General features: G+C 40.5%; 1 protein-coding gene across 1 annotated transcript; it reads right to left on the minus strand.

The window, feature by feature from the left end:
• Positions 1 to 36: 36 nt before the first annotated feature.
• Positions 37 to 27,228, minus strand: atxn7l2a (ataxin 7-like 2a). The gene is given in 12 exon segments (XM_044212711.1): positions 37 to 402; positions 5,156 to 5,907; positions 5,910 to 6,109; positions 10,858 to 10,979; positions 12,648 to 12,828; positions 15,196 to 15,407; positions 16,150 to 16,200; positions 22,422 to 22,504; positions 23,433 to 23,689; positions 24,745 to 25,084; positions 25,961 to 26,029; positions 27,073 to 27,228. Coding segments are annotated over 12 exon segments (2,415 nt in total). The 5' UTR covers positions 27,203 to 27,228; the 3' UTR covers positions 37 to 384.

Genomic DNA, 27,228 nt, shown 5'->3' on the forward strand with positions numbered 1-27,228 from the left:
TAACATGTATAGCCTTAAAAGAATAAGTCACAGAAACCAAGTGTAAAGGACATTTTAATCCATTTTTATAAACCAACATATTTAATTTAGCAGCATAACCGGATGGTCTTGAGGTATTTCTAAATCCATACTCTGAATTTCATCCCACCCTCCCACTCCTCCCTCAGACATTCATCCAGGCAACAGATTCACACACTAACAGATCCATACTGCACTAACTCTGCACATACAAACAACCTGACACACTCATACTTGAGCATTTGCCCAATAGACAAAAGCCAGGTAGACAGACGCACGCAAACACACACACACACAAGTCCTGTTGCCTCAGTCTTGGACTGAGCAGAGCTGGCTCCCTCATAGTGGCTTGTAAGGCAGGCACACTTAATGGTGCAGTTTTGGCTGTGGGACAAAAGAAAAATGTGAAATTGTTACTTTCATTTTGACAACTGGTTTGCATATTCCCTTCAGAACTGTACAAAATGGGATAGAATAAAACAAACTGACATACACAGTGTCAGAAAAGTCAGAATCAGAAAAAGTGAGAAGAGAAGAAGAACCGTATGGCTGGAAAAGACACTTCCTTTATGTGTGGCTGATATTTAAAACTCGACTCATTTCAATTTTGGGGATTTGGGGGCGCTACTGGGCATTGTACCAAAATCAGCGTAAAAAATAGCGTACCTTTAAATATGACCAAGTCGCTCTGTATTCTGGGTAGCTTTCAATTTAAAAACACATAGCTGATTAGGCTTCAGCTTCAAGCTGCTAACCTGTTAACTCCAATAGAGTAACTGTGGCTAGTGGAGGAACAGTTACAAGGCCTTTTTAAATTGGAAGATATATATCTCAAGACAGGGTTAATATAGTCTCTGTCTTATGTCTATCAGGTGTCAATGGTTGTTGCCACAGCTCTTACCCCTAGGTTCTCAGCTAAGGTGACAAACTTTTTAGATCTAAAGTTGATCCATTTTCATCATCCATCATGTTTTGAAACGGACTTGTGCTAGATTAGTCCAAGAGCAGAACTAATGCTGGCTTAACTATAGACACGATAAATTGTGAAAACCGGCCCACAGAGCACCAACCACATGTTGGACTGTCGCGATCATGAAATTTTTGTTGACGATTAATTGTCATACAAATAATTGCGATTAATAATTTAATTGTCTTTTTCTGTTCATTTTATGCCACTATTATAGTATAAGCCAAATAAAAGTAATAATAATAATAATACACATACACCTTATGAAGAAGAAAGGCCATTTATTGGCAGTGAACATTGGAATGTGTACATTGGAGGGGCGGTATATTGGTCTATTGAAAATAGATTTTTGAAAGAATACATTACCCTATTTGTAGTAGGTTATTTCTTATTTCACCATTTAATTCTACTAAATTCTCCACCTTATTTTAGTGTTTACTCACTAACTACTTTAATCTGCTCACCTTGCTTTTTCCTTCAGTTCTCTTTACTCCCCCCCACACACACCTACACCTCTGGCCTCCTGCACACACCAGCTTGCACCGCTCTGACTCTCGGTTTTTCTCTCCCTCTATGTGTCTGCGCTGTTGACTTTCTTCGTCAGCAGTATGTTTTATAAAGTCGCCAACAAAAAACAAATCACAACTCGCATTTTGGATTTTTTTTTTTACCCACGATTCTGTTTTCACAACAGCAGGTTAACCACTTGCAGAGGAGGCTTGTTGTTAATGACGTAGCTTATCGAAACGATCAAAACCAACATGGTACCGAATGACATCTACACCAACAGGTGCAATTACAAGCTTTTACAAAACAACGGCATAAGTAGGCCTACATTAGACAGACTCTCCCTCTGTGTGTTTCTCTGCAGAGCATGTGCAATTGTCAGTAGATCGGGGGGAGGTAAAGCGAGGGGAGATTGTCCACTAGTTATTGGTTGTGGGTGGTGTCGTTCTCTCAGATTTGAGAAAAAAAAATAATAAAAAAATGTAATGCTAAAATCGGTTGCCAAATATACTTTAAAAAAGGTTTCAAAAAGTCAGTAGTACACAAAACTCATGGTTCCGTATGTACCTCGGTTTTAAGGTCCCGGTTTGGTACGTTTTCAGTACAGCAGGAACAACAAATAAATGTAGAAAATAACATTTGTCATTTATTTTGAAAAATGTAAACATTCAACAGCTCATTGGCCATAATTCTTACTGTAACATTTAAGGCACTCAAACACTGGGATATTGTCAATAAGAACAAATAAAAATAAATAACACAAATGTCAGTAATGCTCAATCGTAAGACTGACCTGTTGATACAACTGCAACTTTCACTCGTTTATACAGGGCAAGTATAACGGACTGACTAAAATGCACACGTGAAGACACATTGTAGCAGGGCTCAAACATTTTGACCGTATGCTTAAATTCCGTATTCTCTACAACAAGTATGGTCCATTGACTATATATAAAGATGGACGACGCTTCTCCACTTTATCCCGCTGTACGCAAATTAAGCCAAAATATCCTAGATAAGGCAGCTGTCATCTTGCACTGGTGACGTCATTTGGAGCCACAGTCTGCGCAGTAGTGATCGGCAGTAGTTATACTGGGCCAGGGCTGTCTGGGGCACATGCGGCCCTATATGCTCCCTACCAAGCTCCCTACAATGGCCCAGCCTCCCCCTCGTGTCTAAGCGGTTGCATGTTTACAACTTCGATGAGAGAGTAGCGGAACTATCCTGCTGGTCACGAAAAGAGAAGAAAAAAAAAAAAAAAACATGAGTGAATGGCGGGAATTCAGCATTCAGGTAAACTCGTGTTCTCTCCAAGTTTGATGTCAGCAAATAACAGTAACGTTAAGTTGATGTGCTTGCGTGCAGTGCACAAAAGTGAGAGTGAAATAATTATTTATTACACCTGATGAACGCCAACGAGCAACAGTGTTTATAAGCTGCAGCTCGGAAAAGATAACCGTGTTGCACGTGAACATGCGCTCATATGCGCATTCACGAAATCAAACTCGAGCTTTCCAGTAGCAACCTCTGTGGAGACCAGTGAGCACACTCTAGGCGCACATTATTTTAAAACAAGACAATGATTATCTAGTCTCTCAGTCAAGGTTTAGTTACAACTCTGGACCAATGCAAGATGGAATGACAGACTATTGATTTAATATTGAATTTAAAATGTTGATTAGCTGCATACTGGACAATATGGATGTACATCTCAGTAAATAACAACCAAGTATTCAGCCAAGCCATAGTATTTTATATTTGAAAATGTATAAAAGGAAATCTGGGGGAGTCACACAGCTGTATAGGTTTTATTTTACTATTTTGAGACACAAAGCTGCAGCCATAGCTTATAGGCTTATGTTTACACTGTATAGTCAAAACTAATTGTTTAATATTGTGAGGACAGGCAGCAGAGCCAAAGCACAGTGTTAAATTATATTATTTTCTACAATTTCTTATGTTAATATTCACTTATATAGAAAAATTTCTATTCAATAAAAAATGTTTGTTTATAGGCCTACCTCATTCTGTTCTGTATAGCTCTACTTATTCTTAGATCGACAGATGCAGCAAACATTTTTAAAGGAGGGAGGACTGTAGTAGCTAACGGGTCAGGTAGGAGGGTCCATTAGCATTTAATAACAGAAGGTAAATTGCTCTGATATTCTGCTTAAACAATGTTTTGATATTTTTAAATATTTGATACAGCTACACAGGAGTTTGTACTTACAGAAAGGTTTTATTGTCATCAGCTGTAGATTTGCACACGGCACTGCCAACAGTATCTAGAATGACTTTGATAAGCGTTTTAGTGTCCAGAGCAGAGGGTTGTCTCCCCTTGTTATATTTAATTTAGTTTGTCAAATGATGTCGGTAAAATTATTTAGTCTATGCACACATTCATGCACCCATGGCAACGCTGAAACCAGAGAGCCCCCCCCCCCACATAAATCCCAATTTAACCCCTGGTGATCGAGGTTGGCGCCGCGGTATCGAGGTCCCGCCCGTACACCCGGCCGACTCAATCGCGAGCAGGGTTCAGCTGTCAATCATGACATGAAATCCCCTTTTTTTATAGCATCAATAACTAATTAAAACAAAACTGATCAGAAAAACGAACACTTGAACATACATCAGCGTGATAAGAACTACCTAAAATGACAGCAACCATCTTTGGGAAAAATTTATTTGACGTGTACTTTTTGTTTTGTTTGGCCCATGTCCCATCCGCTAACATGGAGTTTGGTGGGGCGGGGTTTATGGCCTATACTGCAGCCAGCCACCAGGGGGCAATCAAGATGTTTTGGCTTCACTTTTGGGGAGCTGTCATGTTGTCCATCTTTATATACAGTCTATGGCATGGTCTCACATCTGCTGCGATAAACAGTCCTATAGCATTAGTTATTACTTTGGCACGGTCCAAATCTGCAGTGAGAGGCTGCCTGGGGAGAAGGACTCGCCTTCCAGTCTGCTAATCAACATATTCAGGTGATGACGTCGTAAATTACATGTTTGAAGTGTTTCCACAGACATACCCGACTTCACTTGAACAATGACGCCAACTGGTGCACTGCCAAAACTTTCTGGGTAAAACTCATGCTCTAGAATTTATGTTCCACACGTGTGAGTATTTTGGCTTTCTATGCGACACGAACGCGACATCGAAGACGGAACCGCAACTCGAGACCATGGAAGTTTATATTGCAGATTCGGTCGCGTTTTGAGAACTGTTACACCCCTAATGTTTATTGATGCCTACACCTACGGTTTGCCTGAATTTTATCTGTTTTTGGGAACATATAATAAAAGGTGTGTCATATGGGCATTGAAAGCAGTTAGCTGGTCGTTTCTTTAACAAGGTACTTTAAAGGAAGCAGCCACAGGTCATGTAGTGATGGTCAGAAAAGAAAAACAATCAGGATCAGTGTTGTATTTGTCAGATTGGCAGTGTTCACTGTCTGCTTCTTCAATGCCTGTAGAAGCTTTACAGAGACTGTTACCTCAGCTCTTCAAGTATGTTGGGCTGGGAACTTTTTACCACTCAGGAAGGACACTAACAATACACTCCAGCCTCAAGGAGAAAACCTGCATATACTACCAAATAATTTTTCCTGTCACCCTGTGTGCTGCTGGGTTCCCTGCTTTTCTCTCCTCCAAACTCACCTTCTGTGTGCCCAGTTTCTTCTCTACGCCCCCAGCCAGCCCCCCACCTTTACTGTCCTTCCAGGGGTAGAAGTTAGAGCGCGGAGAGGAGGAGGTGGCAGAGCTGGAAGAGGAGGAGGGCAGGCGGTGCGCTGAGGGTTTGGAGGAGGGCGAGTGCTCTTCCATGCCGCCACCCTTGCGTTTCTTCACCAGGCCCTGGTGCTCAAAGCCCCTCCCGCTGCCCTGCCCGTGCAGTCCTGAGTCCCCCACGCCGCCCCAGCTGTGGGAGTTGTTGGTGGCAGAGGAGGGGTCTGGGGGTGATGAATGGCCCAGAGGAGTGTGTGTCCGTCTGTAGGTCCAGACTGCCTTGGCGGCTGGCGAGTGGGACTCTGACGGGGAGGGGTGGGGGCGGGGTTTGCTGCTGGGGGAAAGCGTGCCATTGGTCTGTCCATGAGGGAGAGGCAAGGGAATGGAGGGTTTAGAGGAGGAAGATGAGGAGGAGGCAGCAGAAGGTGGGCGGCCACGGTCTTGGAGGATGATGCAGTTCCTGTCAGGGCCTGAGTGCTCCCCTTCCTGTGACGGGGCTTTGCGTTTGCGAAGGGCAGCGGCGGCAGCAGCCTCCTCTCGCAGCTTCAGCATCTGCTTGCTGGGACGCCCCACAGGGTTCTTGGGTCGCCCGGGACCCGCCTGACGCATCGCCACAGGCTTAAACGGAGATGCCAGATGGCCACCACCAATGCTGCTGCCACTGCCCCCGGAGTTCTCTGATTGTATGGTTGTCGGAGGTCTCCTGGACCACGACTGGAAGAGGAGGAGGAAGATGCAGTTTTGAGGGAGGAGCTGATATGACTTCCTGTGCGGACCTTAGAATGTAATGAAGAGGAGGAAGTGGCAGATATGGAGGAGGGAGATGAGGACCTGATGGTCTTGGCTGAGGGAGATGATGATTGAAGGTCTGTGGCTTGAGGTATTTTCCTAGATTTAGAGAAAATAAATCCATAAATCAATATATAAAAACAGACATCAGATCTGAATAATACCTTACAGTATTTGACCGAGAAGACATTTATGCAATTCTAACATTAAGCTCTAACCCTTTATTCACAGATGATCCTTGATTTTCAGATCAAGGACACATTTTTTTAAATCGCAGCTTCTGAAATCCAAAATTTTACGGCAATATTTAGCAAGTATGCTTGAAAGCTGACAAATTTCATGTCAACACTGTTATAAAAGGATTAGACAAATTTAAACTTACTCCAGCATTACAATTGAGCATGGCATGCCAATGCCTTTTGACTAACGACTGAATTGTGTCCATAGCAACGAGTACAGTATGGAGGGCGCAGTCTTGTTAGGGTCAAAGCAGCAAAGCTTCGCTGCTGGAATCCTACTGTTTTTGTTCTCATTCTTCTTCTTATCATCCGCTAAAAGTGTTCATGCAGCAAAATCTATAAGGAACACCAAAATTGGCAGGTGGGTTGCAAATTCCACCCACTACTCAGGCACATATAATGACACTCATTGACCTCTCGCTGTATTAATCAAGTTTACATTTTCACAATTATCTCGAAAATGGCTTGGCATCAAAATTCTTTCCTCATTTTAATCTCTCAATTTATCTGCATCTTTGCTCCAATGGTCTTCTGCTCTTAAAATGTCAAATTTTGCAACTATTTCCTCAAAACCCTATTTTCGACATCTCGTCAGAAACCGCAAGGCCAATCGTCCCAAAAGTTAGGCACGATTATCTATGGACTTAAGTTGTTCCATCAAGTAAGAAATTTCAACATGTCAATCCGTTTCGATTATACAAGACAATTTTTTTATCAGAAGCAAAGCTAACGAAAATGGGGATTTATTCATCTTGTATGGTATCTAACTGTAGTGGATCATAACATATTAGATATGGAATTAATCTGCAGATGCTCCTGTTCAAGTTGAGACCAAACGTTTCTATGGATGTCAGTTTTTGAGCCACGACAAAGGCCAAAATGTGGCCTACAACAGACTAGGTAAGACTTGTTTTATCCTAGCAGTTGCTGATGGCTTGCGGCCCCAACCAGCTGGTTAGGAGGAGTGAGGAGTCAGCAGGTGGTATAAAACAGAGCAGTCAAAAGCCAGCTGCTATAAAGATCAATTTCCAGCCATGCTGAATTCAATGTACACTTCCCTGGCATATTTAGTTTTTGGGAATGGGCTCATCAAGGGGAGGAAGAAAGGAGAGGGAGAGCTGGTGACAAGTCAGAGAGGAAGAGGTGACAAGTCAGAATTTCAAAAAATAAAAAGCTGAGCAATTTCTGATTCTGAGCAATTTAACTATAATGACTTGATGAACAAATCTTTGGTCAAATATAAGAGTGTTATGGGGTTAATTTAAATTTCAAGGGCATTAAGCATTTTGTTAAAAAAGGGGGGCAATTTAATGTATTCCTTACTTGATTTTTAAATACTGTTATACCAGCTGCTATAAAACAACAAAAACGATGGCTCATAGATGATTGGCAATCGATACCAGCAGCAAAAAACGTGATCGGGGCATCCCTAGTTGAAATAGAAAGAAACGTGACCTGCTGTGTCTGAGTCGCAGGCATACTGGGTAGGCTCGCCCAGTGAGTCCCAGGCTAACTATGGGTCTTCATCTAAGAAGCTAGCTCGCTATTCTCAGCACGCAGCTATCATGATTCCGACTTACTCCGCGCTCAAGTGGGTCCCACAAAATACATACTATATTAGTTTGGAAAATAGTGATATGGGGCGCTGAATAGGATGAATTTACTGTTTATCAGACAACAAAAAAAACGCCGTTGCTCCGAGCTCCCACTCCGGGCAAAGTCAGTTAATCGGACTTCAGCTGCATGGCTAACTAGTTGAGGGGAGCTAACGTTACAGTTAGCAGCAGTTGGCGGTTAGCTACTTTAGCAACAAGTAAAGCTATCTGTTCATCAGTTCTATCAGTAAACTCCGTAAATCACAGAGAGTTGAGGCAGAGCAGCCGGAGGACATCAGAGGGAAAACCAGAAAATATTTTCTCATTAAATATGATACAGATCAGAATCCTGGTCGGAGCCAGCCCACCTCGGTACGATAGTTGTGAGCCGACTGTCCCTCAGTGGCCAGAAGCCACTGGTGTGGCAGCAAGGCATGTGTAGTCAATCTATGCACTCTTATGTCAATGCACTCTGATGTCAACCAACCAATGGGTGTAAAGTTGACCCTATGATACACAGCCCCCCCTCATTTGCAGAAATGCATAAAGAAATGTGAAAAGACAAATAAATAAATTTGGGGAAATAAATGGGGGAAAAAATGGAAAGGGAAAATACATACATAAATACATTAAAAAATACATGAAAAAATTAATAAATTAAATGGAAAATTAAATAAATGGGGGAATTAATACAAATGTAAATAAATACAGAACCAAATTAAAAAATATAATATTTGTGTCACATTTTATAAATTATTTAATGCCTACATTCATTTTAATATTTTTGGTGCATTTAATAGCAAAATAATTTATTCATTGAATAATTTACAACTGCTCAGGCGCATATAATGACACTCATTGACCTCAACCTGACACTAATAATCAAGTTTACATTTTCGCAATTATCTCAAACGACTTGGCTCAGAGTCAAAATTCTGTCGTTTTAATCTCTCAGTTCATCTGCATCTTTGCACCACTGGTCTGCTGTAAAAATGTCAAATTTTTCAATTCAAAAGATTTATATACCTCAACAGAGCATCTAGTGATGACCACAATGAATTATTTTAAAGAAATTCAAGAGTTTTGCTTCTTGTCAATTAAATAAACAAGCATCCAAATGCTTGCAATCTGCTTGGACCCCGATCATTGCCACTTGCAGCTATATTTAACTTTCTTTGATACTGTATTTACTGAATCAAATTTTAATACTGTTATTTTATCATATGTATTTAAATGTGTTTTTATTTAAAATCTATTAATTATATAAAACACCATTTTCTGATTGGTGGACGAGAAATCTATTGAAATTATACAAACAGGACACATTAAACCTAATTCCTCTTGACATTCTAACCACTGTTCTAAATCAATAATCAATGTATTTTAAGCTGCAAGTAATAACAAAAGTACTTCTGCTTGGTGCTACGTTACCAGTCAACTCTCACTAACAGCTAAACTTACTAAAACATTTAAAAATGTGTTGATTTAAACACAGCTTCTCTTTTTGTACTCCGACAAAGTATAGAATGCCATGAGACAAAGCTGAATGGCAAACGTCACCTTTGAATCGTCCATTTTTTTCCATACATAACACCTTGTTGTTATTGCTTACTGCAAGTTCTTGTACGACTGTTTATATTAAAACATCATTAAACACTGATGCATCAACCCTTGTCAAAGGCTTACCGTGGACATCAAGGGTAGTATGTAATAGTATAAACTGCTAAATAAAATGTGATGATTAGTTTCTCTCTCAGTTTTTTGTGTGCTTTATTATGCTTTTATATTTCATTTGTTTGGTTGTACATCTGTCTCTATTATAGCTGGGTGGGGGGCATACTATTTGTACTTATTCTTTGTTTTCATGTTCTTATGTTCATATCGTTCTTTTGTTGGATTTTAAAAACAATAACACTGACTATGTTCAAATAAGAGCTGCAAGTCTGTTACTGTTCACCCAATATGTAGGATAATTTTAATACATCTAAGATACAGTATGCCAATCTTGGCTCAAAAATACAGTAGTGGGTAGGGCAAAAATCCAGTTACTAACCAGCTACACTGAAGCGCAGATTTGCTAGTAACTACATTACTGCAGGGCTCTGATGATCGGAACCCAATTTCTTCCAATGAGCTTTTTTCTTATGCACATGTAAACGCAGTCAATGTCAGCTAATATTCTGGGAAATCAGTCTCCATCTTTACTGCCAACTTCACAGACTTTTCACCACTGCTATTCTGGGCAGCAGAAAACACCATCTGCTTCATCTGTTAGTGACTAAGCAGTGGGTTACACTTAAGTTTATCTAGTGTTACCAATACACAGGATCTGATGTAACTAGCCCTCATCTATTTACAGTGGGTGAGAATCTACAAAGTAACCTAAATTGGATGGAGGTGGAAAGACAGTGGTACACTTGATCTGGTACAATCCAGCAATTGTCATTCACCAGAAAGCATGTCACTGGGGATTGGTAAATTTCAACTGTGTGATTAACTGTGGTAGAGCATATGTCGTTATAAGTAGCAACCAATTTGCATTAGTGGGCTGAAAATTTGTAGTGTAGGCATGTCACATCTGGCACTGACAGCTCATTTTTATCAGAGATTAGAATCAGTTCAACATATTTGACAAGAGGCAGAGCCAATTCTGCCCTAATGAAAATCTTTGGTAACCTTGTGCCATTACTTTTGGCTTATTTTGTTCAATTGATATATAGGTTTGTGTAGAAAAATCTATTCATATCTAGCAAAGAAAGGTTGGAAAAATGTCCTGTTTTGGTATCAGTAGTGAGACTCAGGGTGTTTTCGGATGGTGTTGACCAATACAAAACTGCCTTATTTTTAGTGACCCGCAATGGAAAATAGAATGAAGTTTTTACTATATAAATGCCACTGATAAAAAGAAAGCAAAGATTTTTTTTTCCTTGCAAAAAAACCTTAAGGATTAGCACAATAAAAGCAGAGCAAAAGCCAAAAAGGCCAAGCAGGAATCTGAGCTCAGGTTTCTTACTTCCAAAGATGGGCGCTGATGTGCTGCTCCAGCATGCTGCTGAGAGCCGACCTCAGGTGATGAAGTCTCCTGTCAAACGTGTAGATGCCATGACCCAACGCATGGCTGCCAAATGAACATACCTAGAGAAAGAAGTCTTGTTGTAAGTCTGTTACAGGCAAGTGTCTAGTTATCAGTATCAGTGATGGTCTGCGGTGGCTTAGAAACAACTCTGACATTCTGCATTATTCTGTGGTCTCAATAGTTAGTTAAAACACATTTAATTGGTGTCTTGGTTCTGTGTTTTGATGTATTTCTGGGTAAAACAGGATCAAAACCATAACCTCTGCAGTGAACAACTTGGAAATGAAACATTTCTGCAAACTGAAATGTAGAATTACCCTCCATTTCCTTATATCAACTTCATAAAACAATACATGCGGTTTGTAAAATTCTTCTAGTTAAGCCACAATTCTTTTACACTTCTATCCTCCGAGCATCTGAAAATAAAGGTACTGAGGAATGGACTGCTGTGAAAACATACAAAGTAGATACCAGTTTGAAATTTCCACTGTCCACACCTTCACAATGATATGGAAGTAATGAGGAAGTACTGAAATTAAGATAAGATCAGGAAGACCAAGATAAATTCCTGATAGAGCTGTCAGTAGTAGTCAGGAGTGGAAAGCTAACTTCCCCTTGTTACTGCTAAGGCCATGAAGGAAAGTTAGCTGGAACTGGAATAGTGGTGCATCGGTCCACTGAGCAGCATTGCTTGCACAAACATGATTTGCCATGATCAGTCCTCACAAAGAAAAGTTACCTGTGATCTCATCACAAGAGACAATGTCTTCAGTGTGCATCACAACACTCATAAGCCAGAGGCTTTTTGGAACAAAAGTGCTGCAGTCTAATGACACAAAATTGGTTTGGAGAAAAAAAAAAAACCCTGCAAACACAACATCTGGCAAAAAACCCCCAAAAGGCCTTGGATCTAGTATGTTTTGTAGTTGTGTTGTATTAATGGATGTTCATATCTAATTTAAATAATGGACAATGATAAAATATGCGTGTAGTAGCTCAGAGTTCAGACCGTTAAAAGGTCCAGTGTGTAACATTTAGGAGGCGCTATTGGCAGAAATGAAATATAATATGTATAAGTATGTTTTCATTAGTGTATAATCGCCTGAAAATAAGAATCGTTGTGTTTTTGTTACCTTAGAATAAGCCATTTATATCTACAGAGGGAGCGGGTCCCCTTCCATGGGGGCCGCCATGTTTCCACAGTAGCTCAGAACAGACAAACCAATCAGTGGCTCTAGATAGGGCCTTTTGCGTTTTTCGAGAGTTTTGCGTAGTTTCTCCAACATCCTTGGAAAGGGAGGGCGAGGCGAGCGGTATTCAAATGGTTGTAAACTGCAATTTCACCGCTAGATGCCACTGAATCCTACACACTGGACCTTTAAGAATGTCATTGCTTATTTTTTTTTTGCACATCAGGTGGACAAACACATAAGTTCAATGGGATGCATGATAGCATGTACTGTTATTAGGGAAACAATTGTTCTCCAACACATAAGATCACTGTATGCCTGGCAATATTTGACATTCTGTCCCCTAGGTCAGAACATGCTTAATGCTTTAAACAAACAAAAAAAAAAATCACGATTAGAAGTCCTCAGGTCTAAATATCATAAATAATCTGGCCATCTTTCAAACATAGTGTCCGTACAAAGAAAACAAGCAATAGTTTTGGCAGAAAATCCCTCGTGCTCTTTTCCCATTGTTAAACCCAAGTACAAACTGCTCACCGCTAGTGGTCTGGGAGGTGCAGCAGAAAATGGGAAGTCAACGGGCTCTTCCGGTCCTTCTGCCTCACTTTCATCACTGGAAATTCGTCCATGGACGAGAGGTGAGGGGACTCGGAGACTTCCCTCATCCTGTCGCTGCTTCTCCTCCTCAGGGGTGCTCTCTGACACAGCTGTAGACCGACTGTAAAAAAAAAACAAAAAAAACAAAACAAATTCTACTTTCAAAGATATTGTATATAGTTATAATATACAATAATATACTAATGCTCACTGTCTCTAACCCTAACCCTCATGGTCTCACAATTATTGGCTGTGCAATGAGACGTCACTTATATCCAGGAACATCTAGTTAGACCCTCTACATGACATTAACTTGCTCCATATCAACACTCATTCCCTATGATTCTATTTGAATTTTCTAGTACCTTCGCATTGTCAGTGTGACTTGTCTAGTTTTATTCTAGTTCCTTTTTTCTTGTCTTTACTTTCTTGTGTAGTTGCCAGGGTTTTGGAATGAGGAATTTGTGCAAAATAATTACGGCATACACTCAGTTGCCTGTTGCTAGCTAAAACCAATGCAGTCTAATCCAAAGGTCCTGCAATAAATCCTACCTTCATGAAGGTTATAACGTTCTTGTTTTTGTTTAAACTGTTTCAGTGTTGATTCAACTGCATAAGGCTGCAGTTTGTGGTGTTGTTTAACTGCTTTGCATTATACAGAGAGTAAAACAAAATAATAAAAAAAACACCTGTCACTATAATGCAATACAATTTGTGAGTGAGTGTGCGAGAACCACAGAGAACTGAAACTGCAAGTAACTATATTTGGTGTTTATGTAATGTAATTCTTTGTACTTCTGTGGTTTAATAGTCTAGTGATTGGAACGTTAGGAGCAGGGGTGGGGGGGTTTACTCTTGTTACTGTAACAAAGTTACACGTTTTTGTGTACTGTATAAAAATGCATCATTTTTTTAAGTGCTTTTTATCACAAGTATTGTACTTCGCTATAGTTCAAGACGCATCCGTAAGAGTAAAATGAAGTCACATGAAAAAGTCCTGATAAACCGTGTGAGAATGGAACAAAAGAAAGGAGCAAAATCAGCAGTTGCAGCGGAGGAGAAGCTGCTGGTGCTGGGAGGTCCATGTCCAGACAGGTGACACTCTGCACTCAGCTGACACGCTGGAAAAAATGTTAAATGTGTACGTTCACTGGCCGAGGGTCAGGGGGTGCAAGGGGTGCGGAACAGCTAGCAGTTTGTGAAGAGTACAAAAAATGCTTAACAATGCAATAAAATTAAGGATGGCACCATTATGGGTTAGCGTTATTGTACTTCGGCATAGTTACAAATGGTTGCATTTACCTTAATTAATCACAGATTTAATGCACCCGTATGCTAAATGACCAAATCAAACACACCCACAATGTTGTGTAAGCAACATGTGCATGCTGGGTCTGGCTAAATGCAACATGCTAAAATACTCATGGGGGATCCTCCAGAGGTGATTTCTCTCTTCACTTAGGAACTTTTACCTTCAGTAAGGTGTGTGAGGCCTTTCTGCTGTTTTTGACAATATTCCTTGATGTTACTGCAGAATGCTGGGACAGAGAGGCTGAGTGGACTGATTATATTATTTTTTGAGGATGAACGAGCAGAGAAGTTGAACCCAGAGCAAATTGTGCAGAACTTCGTGGTGTACAAGGCTCACAGAATGCCATTCAGACAGGTGAGTAGAATAACAAACTCACTGATAATTGTAACTCATTTACCAGAGAGCATCAGCAACCACTGCGTTGCCTAGCAACATAGGGTCGGATGTATGCACGCTACACATTGTGTAAAAACTGTGCAGTCTCTTCTTTGCTTTAATGTGTGTTTGTGGTTGCAAACTGTGGAGTTTATATTGTTTATACAGCCCCATGTTGTCTGCTTTGGTGTTGTTTTATTCTACTGTGGATTCTATCAGTGACAAGTGTCAGGCTGTTTAATTTGTGTGTCTTAATAATACGTGTTGCACCCACCGCGGGTTAATTTATTGTCCATCATTTTTATTCAGTAGTCTGAGTTTTGTCCTCTTTTCTGGTTAATTCTAGTAAGGCTACACACTGAGGAAGGCGGTTGTATATTTATAATTTATAATCAGTTGTATGTGCTGTACATGCTGCAAAGTACCTCTATAGAAATGGAATTTATTGTTGGTTTGGACATAGGGGCTCATGTTGCTGATGTTCTTCCACTAGCGTATTATTTCCCTGCCTAATTTTCAGTAGCTGCATCACTGCTGCAGACCAAATTATTTGTTTGATTTAGTTTGAAGGTCATTTAAAGAAACATCTTACTTACTATGTGTGAGTAGGCAGTAAAAGTGTGGCTGTTTGAAAAACTGAGGAAAAGATTGTTTTAATCAAAACAGAGCAAAATAGTCTTTTTTTCTCTTTTAAATCTAATTAATTTGAAGATAAAGGCTTATAATGTCTAAAAATGCCCTAGCTGCCACCATGCACACTCGTGTATGCATCACTAGCTAGCTTCAGTAAAGATCACTAACCTGAAAGCAGGGAGGCTGGCCAGAGGTCTCCTGCAGTGTGGAGCCCCAGCCTGCTCCCTGGGGGCCTCTGGGCTGGGCGACCGTCCAGTGGAGGACCCTCCCTCCATGGTTAGGGCCCCTTTCTCACGAACCTTGGTCTTGAGTTCTGCAACTAGCTGGTCAAAGTTCTTGCTGCGGCCCACCACCTTCCTCCGTTGGTGGATGGAGTGGATCTGAGGACCAGGACACAGCATACAGGAAGTTAGTCACCATTTCATTTTTATTGATTTCATCTCAAGTAAATGGCTTAAACTTGTCGTATCTGGTGAGTGTCACAAAATTATGTATTGGCTTCCCGAACCAGAAGGCATAAAGTACAATATAATAAGTCTTGAGATGCTTAACTTGAGGTGTAAAGGTGCTTTAAGACAGCACTGCTGTGACTGCTGCCCAACGACATCAGTGTTGCGTACTTTGAACAGGTTGCAGCAGGGTGCAACTCCCCCGCTGCAGCTGCTGGCTACCTGGTCCAACTAACGACCTGCACCATAGGCTACAGGTTCAACTTTCTCGAATCTCATCACATAGCTAATTATAGTGTAGTTATAGTTGTTGGTTAAAATAGAGGAAATAGATAGCAATATGACACAATCAATAAAGCAAGTTTTGCTAACTAATATCATAAACATTGTTTATTGGCCCAAAACAAATAAAACTTTGGGGCTGATGTTGCTCCAAAAACAGTTTCTCTTCATTTATCTGTTTGTTGCTGGTACAAAGGTGTATAATTCAGGGAACTCGGATACCACTAAAATGTGCCCTTACTGGTTTTTTTTTTGTGGTTGTCATTGTTACACCGCAAGCCGTGATGGCAAGCTGAAAACCATCACCAACTCTGACAGCAGCACCAAAACAGCTGTGTGTGTTCAAGAGAGCAGCCGACCTCTCGCTCCTTGTCATTGCCACCGTGTTTACCTTGGAAACAATGGGAGGTGCCAGCAGCAACGTCTCGCTGTCTGAAAGCATCTTTAAGTCAAAAAGGGACATGTTGAGGTTACGATTAGAGAGGGTTGGGTAAAGGTTCAGTGTCATTAAGGCTAAGAGTAAGGGTAACTGTGGTGGGATCCATAAGAAGAACCTGATTCTAATTAGGTAGCGAGCCACTGAGACCCATCAACTGTTTAATTCCAGTGTTTCCGGGCAGCAGCAGTAGGATGGTGGGGATAATTGAGGACTGACGAGTTTGATTTTTCACCCCCAACATATCTTACTTCTGAACTAGTGTAAGCTCAGGAGACAGTGGCAGTGCAAAGCAAGCCCCTTATGGTGCAGGCTTCAGTAATTCTTTCCCCACAGTTTGACACTTATTCTAGGGCGTATGCTGACACAGATTAAAAAGGTACTGGAGTAAACCCTTATTGGGGGGGGCTTTTGCTTTCATCACTGATTTCCACAACCAGGCACAGGGTATTCCAAAAGAATGGAAAATTATGCTGGGCCATCCTAATCATTAAAAAAAGTCCAATGGTATAGTGCTTGAATTAAAGATTTCTGCTATGACTTAAAAATGAATCATATCATTATATTAATTAAAACTGGTGGCTGGTGTTTATTGAGTCAGCTCCATAGTTCACTTGCAGGTCACAGCTCTGTAGGTTAGAAGACGTCCCAGTTTTAACAGAGCACATTGAAGCTGTAACCAGAGCAAACAAACAAAGGAACAGAAATGAATCAGGCTTTACAGTTGATCCTGTGTCATCAAAAAATCCCTGGCTCTGATATGGCTTGGAAAATCCCTGATTATTAATTAACCTATCAATTCTTTTTCAAATAACTGATTAATGATTTATTCTATTAAATGACAAGAGAAATGACATGCCCATCAAACCTTACCAAAGTTGTGACGTGACGTCTTCAAGTTGCCTATTTTTCAAAAACCGAAAGACATTCAATTTGCAATGAAATCAAACAGACAAAAAAAGTAAATTCTAACACTGGAGAAGCTGGAATGTTTACTATTTTTAAAAATGACAAACATTCAATTTTATGTCAAATAAACAAATCCATTAATTGTTCTGGCAAAAGCCTCTAGTCTTTTACAGGGTAAATTTTATTAAATAGGAGCACATTCAAGAGCCTTTATCAAGAAGTACTATTGCTGTTATCATTGAACTTATGCATCAGTGTTGCTTATAAATAACATTTCTAATTCTAAATTAATAGTTAAAATGACTACATGACATATTTCCTTCCTAGTAGCAGGTGGAAGAGAAAATACTTCCGTTCAACTACAGAGCAGGTACAAGATACAGGCTGTTTTCCTGCGTGTCTTTCCCGTCACTCCTGTCATTTCCTGTTAATCAGGTCATCCTGTCTCTATTCGGTTGGATGTGGCCTCTCACACTCACTTCCTCCTTCACACACAACAGCCACCATATATGGACTCTTCCTGTGCTGGGAGCCATTTTCACCGCTCAGTATCAGTGCTGATCAGTAACAAGGAGCAGTGATATGGAAGTTTTTATTGGACTTTATTAGTTGTACCCCACAGAAGACAATCCACAAAAAGGTTTACCATAACTAGAGCCCGACCAATATTATGGATGGATATTTGCCTATTGCAGATATATCTGTATCAGTGTATATGTTAGCCGATATAAAGTAAAAAGAAAGGTTTATGTTAAATTATTGGTGTCACTACAAAGTTTACCCAGCAGAGTGAACTGTCACTATAGTTGCAAGCAGTATAAAATGAGAGAAGAAGCAGCTCTCAAGAACTCAGATCATACTGGTAAAATGAGGCTGGTCTGATGAGATGTAACAGCCACCTCACTAATGGTTAAAACTATAAACCAGCACAAAAAATGACAACTACCACCATAAGCCACCATGTTCTACAGACACATTGCAAACACTAACAAAAACATTTGCATTTTCGAACATAAGGCAGCTAACAAACTGCTTTCAGCACTAGGCAGTGCATGCTGGGAAATGTGGTATCAGCCATGTGCACAGCTGAGCAGACATAGTGGAGGCAAAGCGGTGTGTTCACGGTAAGTTCCTTACTAGTTTGTGGAATGCATTGCTGGAAAGTTAAACAATGAACATCATTTTCCCCTTTCAATATAACTCTGTCCCTGACAACTGTCAAATATTTAACTTATAATATGCTATGCTATAATAAAGTTATTTGTTTAAGAAAGCAGGCTTCCGAGTACCTTTGCATACTCATATCGGTGCAAAATCAATGCACAATCAGTGCACAATCCACATAGAATATGTCTATTTTCATTCCAGCTCAAAAATTCATTATATCGGTAATCTGTCAATGTTTCCCTTCTAAAATCGGTATTAGTATCAGTCTCAAAAATCCGATATCGGTATGGTTGTAACCATGACCCACAAATATTTCACTATGCACAAACATGTTTTTTATTTATTTATTTTTTATTTGTGTTGTGTAAAATCACATCCACAAAAATACAGAGGGATTTGCAAATATGCATAACTTACTCTGTAAAAACATATTTTAATTTCACATAAAAATGACATAGGTTTTACAAATGTAAATAGTTTCACCACAACAAATACATGTAAAGTGATATTTACGCATTTGTGGATCCATTTTTACATGTGAAACAGCTTTTGCACATTTATAGATTGCTTTCTGTCCGCTTGTGGGCCACGTGATATTTGTGACTTCCCTCCTATTTATTTGTGGAACTTTGTTCATACCACGCACAGACTGTATATAAAGATGGACGACATGTCGGTACCCTAAAAGTGAAGCCAAAACATCTTGATCGCTCCCTGGTGGCTGGCTGCAATATAGGGCATAAACCCCGCCCTCTCCATGTTAGCGGATGGGACACGGGCCAAACAAAAAAAAGTACATGTCAAATACATTTTTCCCTAAAGATGGTTTATGTCATTTTAGGTAGGTCTTATCATGCTGATGTATGTTCAAGTGTTCATTTTTCTGATCAGTTTGGTTTTAATTAGTTATTTGATGCTACAGAAAGTAGGGTTGGGCCTATGAACAAACTTTTCTCGGCTGTCCTCCCGTGTCCACACATCCCTGGGCTTCAATTTGTTTTTTTGGTTCTTAAGTCCACACCTCCCACCCTCTGGTTGTCCAACAGACTACCAGGGGCGCATTATTGGTCTTCAAGGGCGGCATTTGAGAAGGAAGAAAGGATTTTGACTTTCTACGTTAGTCATCCTGTGTGTACCTGATTGGCAGCTGCATGAGCTTATTGTGATGGTCTGTCTGTCTTAATTTTTGCTGTTTGATTACAGAAACATTCAAGATTATACTTGCATTGAAATCTGATGGATGGATCATTATGGGATAAAACTCAGACAGATTCAATTTTATGTGCAAACTGGCCTACTGCCACTGCCACAGGCTGCACTGGGAATTGTTTTTAGAACAAGGCAGATAAGCACAGTTCCTGTTAATTTTATAATGGACATTTGTGCTGTGATATTTAAACAAACCATCTGTCAACAGGGAAATAAAAGTCTCTTGTGTCTGAGGCCGGTCACCTGTAAGAGCTCCAGCAGTGGGGACTGTGAGCGTGCCTGGCCTGCTGGCTAGCTAGTAATCCCCGCAGGCGCCAGCTTGCTGTCACGGCAGTTTGTGGAGCTTCTCTCTGCTGCTTTGGTGCTACGAGAACAAAAATGTGAGCTGCGAGCTCAGTCGCTCTCCTCCTGGGCCTGTCTAGTTCGTAGTGCCGGTTAGAATAATAGCTAGGCTGGCGTTACTGTTTAGCAGACACCTGGAACAGCATAGCCAATCAGAGGCAAAATGGGGCGGGTCTACAGAAGACTCTTCTTTCAGTATAGACTATAGTTCCGTGAGCTCATGTGAGGGAATCTCGCAACCTGCCGGTGTAGCTAGTAACTGCACCCCACATTGCAGATTCCTTTTTACAGATCTGCTGCGGTACCAAACAGACAAAATTCCACAAATAAATAGGAGGGAAGTCACAAATGTCATGTGGCCCAAAAGCTGACAGGAAGCAATCGCCAAATGTGCAAAACCTGTTTTACATGTAAAAATGGATCCACAAATGCATAAATATCACTTTACATGTATTTGTTGTGGTGAAACTATTTACATTTGTAAAACCTATGTCATTTCTATGTGAAATTAAAATACGTTATTACAGAGTAAGTTATGCATATTTGCAAATCCCTCTGTATTTTTGTGGATGTGATTTTACACAAACAATATATAATGTATTTTTGTGGATATGACAAATACAAAAATACATATTTGTGCATAGTGAAATATTTGTGGGTCATGGCACACATTTGTGGATTGTCTTCTGTTGGTTGCAACTAATAAAGTCCAATAAAAATGTCCATATAGTGACTGCAGTTTCATTCATTTAAAAACATCTACTCTGATCCTACATTATCACTCTTTCTTCTCCACTTTGCTCTTTCAATGGTGATTTTATTTTCTTCAATGTAGGTCTGTAATCCTATTCAGTCTTGTGATTCGATACATTTGAGTGAGATAATTTAAATAATTGAAAGATATCTAACAATGGGATAACACTTATGTGCAAATTGGTGCACAAGGATCCTGTGATTCACTGATAGATAATCACCTATCAGGCCATCTGATGTGGTATAATAACTTTCACTGAACTTAACCAATTCTTCAACAATGAACTTCCATCCTTCAGCAATTCACATAGTGCATTAAGTACTGTATGACCATACAGAGAAATAAAAACACAGAGGAAGTTGCAGCTCATCAACAAAGGTACTGACTCAACATGTTCCATCACCACATTACATAAAAGCTCCTATTTTATATATATTTATTTGTCAGAAGTCATAAATCTATGTTGCAAGACCAAGAGTGGATTTTAAAGTAAATTGTTGGCATAAGATTTGTTTGTCTGTGAACCTGTGCAAATGTGCAAATATTTGGCTTGGATTGATATACTCCTCGTACTGTCATACTACTTATAGGCAAAATAGAGCTTTAAAAAAAAGTTAATATAGGTAAGTGGTTTTGGTGATAATTTTGACTATACATACAGGTAGATGACCAATTAAAGAAATTAAAAGGGGAAAACGCAGATGCTACCATTCAGGACATGAGGGCTCACTGAAAACTGGTTTGAGGAGTATGAAAATTATGTACAATTATGCTATATATTAAACAGCACTCTCCACCACCAAAAATGCTGTTCATCCCCCTACTAGAGTTCCACTCACTAGGAGAATTGATGAAAAGGAGCACTGAAGCTGGTGGTGCAACAACACCTTACTACCACACTTTGTTGGTTTTTACAGTAATTTGTCACACATTTGTATATCACCTCATACAACTATGACAGTAACAAAAATGTTGCTCTTTTTCTAAAGAAAAAAAAAGATTTATATTAAAAAATGCACATCACTATTGGCCGATATGAGAAAATATTAGATATTGACTTATGGAAAAAATCATCAGTGCATCCCTAGAAGAACTATTGACAGTATTTCCTTGAGACCTAACAAGCATAACTAACAATAAAAATGACATTAGTATGGAAATAAAGGGCAGTCCTTGTTGATTTAAACAGAAAAAAATATTACTACTCTTAGTCCTCATAGTAATATTATAAAGAGTACAGTCTAGACCTGCTCTATAGGAAAAGTGCAATGGGATAACTTCTGTTATGAATTGGCGCTATATAAATAAAATTGAATTGAATAGTCCACCCAAAATCTAACTTCCTCAAGATAAATGACACCCAAAAGCAATAAAAAAAAATCTATTCCAGATTACTGCTGTCTGTCTTACTTGCCATTTAAGTACACTAGTTAGCCATGTAGAATCTGCATTTCATGGATTTTTAAAAAAGCTTTAGAGGTGTCGCTTTGTTATCAACTGGCTGCACATAACCCATTATCCCTTCTCTACCATAGACATATTCTGTTTGCTGTCAACTATCTGATAAAGGCACAATGCCAAACATTATCTGACTACTGAAGAGACCACAAACTCGCAACCTACTTTCCTGCTCTGAAGTGTACTAATTGGGTCAAAAGCAAAGGTGACAGGACCAGATGTTGAAATTAAGCCTCTGAACCTTATACTGAACTACACAGAGAAAATAGAGAAACAAAAATGAAAACAAGAAAAAGAGAAATGAGAAAAAAAATTGCAAATACATGAGAATCTGAGGCACAAAAAGTAGGGCAGTAGTCTGGTGAAGCTGAGTGTGTTTGGAGCTTACATTGCACGTCAGGAGGCGAGTGCAGACTTTCTTCCTGTCAGGGTCAAGGACGCCGCAGTGTTTGTCCAAGTCACACTCCCTCTCTGAGGACACACAGAGAGCATCTCGGCTACAACATCACACAGTCAACAAAAATAAAAACATGTAAACATCTCTATACCCCTACATACTGCTGTCAACAATGCCAACATCCACCCATGGCCACCTGGGTGTGTTTTGACTAGATACCCTGTCTACACAGGAGGCATATCAGCCACGTTTTTCAGTTGTCTTCTATTTGAATCAATACAGCTTGTGTTATAGTCGCACTTTACACCCATGACCCCAACCTGAAGTGTCTTTTTAGGTCTATTTTAAGTCTATTTTAAGTCTATTTCTTTTTATTAAATTATATTTTTTTGAAAAACACCACCTCTCATTTCAATGAGACCAGATGCAGAGGGCTCCACCAGATTGTTGTTTTTTATTTTTTATTTTAACCAGAGTAAAACAAAGGTTCCAGAACTGAAAGAATGGGTTATTGCAATGGTGGAAATAACATCTTACGAATATATGCTTAGTAGAATAAGTGACAATCAGGAGGAAGGGGTGTCCCCCTGGGACCAGTTCTGTGCTTACATTAAAATGGAAGATGGGTCTAAATAGATACAGTATCAGTCTCCTCTGTGACTATGTGATCCTGTAGTATGACATGTTTTTCCTCTGTTGTTGCTTTTTTGTTTTGTTTTTTCCTTCTGGATTTATTCATTTACTTGTTTTTGTACCAGAGTCTTCCTCCATAATATAAAAAAATGTGCCATGTGTTCCTGCATCCTGGGAACAATAATATGTAACATGTACCATGCTTTTAAAAAATTAACACCACCTCTTCAAGACTTTCAGCATGGATCTAAGAAATAGGACTATGATTATTTAGCAGGTAAAATGATCAGTAGAACAGACTACATGATAAGTATCCATGTATTCTTCAACCGCTTACTCTTTCCATAGTATTACCCAAATTGTACTCACTGGAGGCCACTTTGTTGTAGGGTCTGGGGATCCGGTGGCCTGGCACTGTAGAGGCTAGAGAGGAGTCCTTCCTCTGGCTCTGGGTGGGGGGCCTATCACTAGGTGAAGGCCTACCCGGCGGGGTGCCTCCGTGTGGCCAGGGTGGATCTCTGAGTGATGGAGGTGGAGAGCTCATTGGAGGCTCCAGAGGCGGCGGCTGCTTGAATACTGATGACTCTGTGTGGCTGCTGTGGGAGGACTTCTCCAGCGGGGCATGTCTAGGGGATGGAAGAGGAAGGGCAAGACCAAACCTAACTTTTTGGCTTAACTTTTAAAGAAATTTAATTTTAAATTTTTTTTAAATACATATACTTTTTAAAACAAAAGATATCCTAACAGTTTTCCATTGTTTTTTTTTTCTTTTTTGAGAATCACATACTGCATGTTGACAAAAATAGCTACAGTTTTATCTAAAGCTGCAAAAATCACCTGCCTGTTTAGAGTCATTGTTTGGCTTTGATCTGAGGGTCAGGCAACTGAAATGAGAAACAGTAAAATGCCACCCAAATTTGGCAGCTTGATATCACCATTTTGATATTGTGATTATGAAAAATGCAAAATATCATGACATACAATGTAATGGTCCTTAATTGGCTAGGACTATAAAAATAAAAGAAACGACAAGCTGCAGTTTTACGGGGGTTGTGTGTTGGACTATTTATTGGCTGGTGGAGTAAGATCTTTACGTCTCCGCTGGTTGTCTGGCAACCTCACGGTGATGACAAGACGTCAGGAAGTTACTGCTTCCGATCAAGAAATAGTCCAGCACATAATCCCCCGTAAAACCACAACGTGCCATTTTTACACTGTTTTCACAGTTTTTGTGCGGATTAAACAAACGATATATAATGTGTTAATTAATTAGCTTTAGAGATGCTGGTATGCAGATTTTGTTACCTTTGGAAAGAGGTAGGTTAGCTGTTTTCCCCGGTTTCCAGTCTTTATGCTAAGCTAAGCTAACTGGTTAATAAGGCTGTAGCCCTCCATTTACCAGACAGACATAAGAGCAGTATCGATCTGCTCATCTAACTCTTGGCAAGAGAGTGAATAAGCGTCTTTCCCAAAATGTCGAACTATTACTTTAATTAAGCCAAGTTTGTCCCTTTAACTACAGGCTTTTTAAATGTAAGTAGTATTGCATTAGTGCATCAAACAAACACAGGACTAAACTCCATTCTTTAAAGCTTTTGTCTACTTTCTTGTGAAGTTATATTCTGTGACCCCTGAGCTCTGGTTAGAACTTTGTCCCCAACTTGCCCCACTCTGTTCTTACCGTACTCCATCCTTGGAGTTCTTGGAGTGTCTGTACTGGGGTGGGGTGGAAGGCGAAGGTGGGGCTGCCCTTGGCTGCCCGACCCCTTGGCCACGACCCTCCCAGGATGATGCGGAAGCAGCGTTGGTCCCATGGGAAGGAGAGTGGCCGTGGTGGGGCCTCTGCTGGGGCTGCGGTGCAGGGGTGGGAGAGCGCAGTCTGGCGTACAGCTTGGCCAGAGGGCCATGTCTCCGCTCGCAGTGCTTTTCGAATGCCTGCGGCTTCACTACTTGGCCACAATGGCTGCACACCACCAGGTAGAAGTCATCATGGCCAGGGTAGAGGCCAAAGATGGACATGTCTGGGAGGAGAAAGGAGAGGAGTGATGAGGAGAGGAAATACAATGGACACACGCATATCACGCTGCAGAAAAGGTAACATGGCAATGTCATTTTGTGGGGCAGGCAGGGAGGATGCTGCATTATGGAAAGATGGTAGATCTTCTCAATTAAATGTACTGTCAGAGTTGGACAACACTGGTAGAAAAGGCCGGTGAAATCAATTGCCGGTGAGTTTTCAGCTGGTAAATGCAATTTGGTAATTCCAGCCCCCACGCCCCTGAACAGAATAAGTAGGCATGGGTCATGGATGGGCTGGATGGATATTTATCTGGCAATGCTTGGATTTCTGTAAAGCATGAACTGAAACAAATCCCTTAGTGGTAAACTAAGTGAGAAAAAGCAGAAAGAAGATAAAAATTAATTACAAAATTCAAATCAAAGCAAATGTGTGGACCCCAGCTCATTCTTCTTAACTGTCACCTTGTTTTGGCTGTTATGTGACATAGATGCAGCTTACACATACATAACTATCATGGTACTCCTTTTCATTTATCATGTCATGCTCTGACACGCACACACAAAAGGGTGAGCGTCTGTCAGACAGCTGCTGCTACAGACAGCCAGGTTAGGTGCCAGAAGTTGCCTAAGCACAACACTGTCCCAGCTTTAATACTCGCCCTGGTCTCTGTGAACCAATACCTCCATTTTACTTAAATGGTAAGGCTGGAGACCAAAGAAAAGCTGAGGCACAGTTCACTGAGGCTTTACAGGATAATGTACATGCACAGTAATGCAAGCACACACACAAGATTATTAGTTCATGCTTTCTTGTTTTCAGACGTCCCAAATAACAACATACTTTACTATGTCTTGTAGACGATATTGTACAGACTTACCCTCCTTACTGAGTGACATGGCCTCTGCAGCCTTTTTGCCATTCTTGCTGCAGTCGTCCACATCAGGCCCTGAAACATCACACATTACATACATGTTCACGAAGCCCCTTGGGAGGTCAGATGTATTCCAAAGATTGTATGTCAGACTCATCAGCAAGACAAAACCTAACCTTACTCAACAAATTCTTCACATAAACAGGCCCTTAAGCTGTGTTATATAAAGGACTGATTTGCAGGTTAACTGCTTCTCCACTGACTGCTGCTGGTCATTTTTTTCTACTCATTTGTGTCATAGTTTGCTAACAACAATAAGTAGCTAAAGGTATTGTGTGGTGGAGTAGGACTTTATTTGATAGTTATGGACAAAGTAGCACTTGGAGGGATGCCAGACAATGAGTGAGCGCACATACTTAAAGCTGGGAAGGGCAAGATCACTTTTTGGAAGAAGTCATACATATGAGATTTTCTGTCGCATACAGAAATGTTAAAAGCAGTTAAATGGAGGTGGCGACGCTGGCAATCAAAGGGGAACATTAAAATTAAGCGAAAAGAACACAGAGTAACGTTAGCCAATATCAAAGGCTGGGCCAGCATTTACATGGTGGCAACAGCATCAGACTCCTCCTCCGTCCCCGGTGTCTACTCTCAATCCTACTGCTGCTAGCATTAGCATGATAACGCTAACTGCCTCGTCGTCAACGGCTAGTTTGGCTTGCTTGCTAGCTAGCTAGCCTAGCTTTCCACAGCAAGAAGTTGCTCGCCCAACCATCCACACTAGCCTCCTTCCGCTCTGATGCCACCGCTACCCGGCTGGTTTCACTAAAATGAAACGCATCCCTTAAAAGCTGGCAGCTTGTTTCATGGCTACAGCCGTAAAATACACACTATAATGGCTATATCTTAATAACTATCACTTATTTTTTTCTTGAAAACAGCGTATGCAGTGGGACCTGGGAGAGAGCAACATGTTACCCACCCAGCGCTAGGACCCGGCAGGGTCTTTGTTTGGGTAACATGGTTAGCTCTGTCCTCCGTTTCCACGAAAATAAACCCCAGTGCTTTGGTTAAATGGCTTCGTAGCTGCCAGTGTTTGCGTCAGTGTGCTTCCTTACCATCCGCCGCTGTCACACCGGTCCAATCGGCCCAGGCAGTCCAGCTTTGACCCACGAAATCATCGAGGCTAGGCACCCGCCGATCCAGAGCAGCCATTACTTTTACTGCGCGTTCACGCACCGCCATCATCACTGCGCGGCAAGCAACTTACGTCA

Source organism: Siniperca chuatsi, linkage group LG2, assembly GCF_020085105.1.
Source record: "Siniperca chuatsi isolate FFG_IHB_CAS linkage group LG2, ASM2008510v1, whole genome shotgun sequence".
Taxonomy (NCBI): domain Eukaryota; kingdom Metazoa; phylum Chordata; class Actinopteri; order Centrarchiformes; family Sinipercidae; genus Siniperca; species Siniperca chuatsi.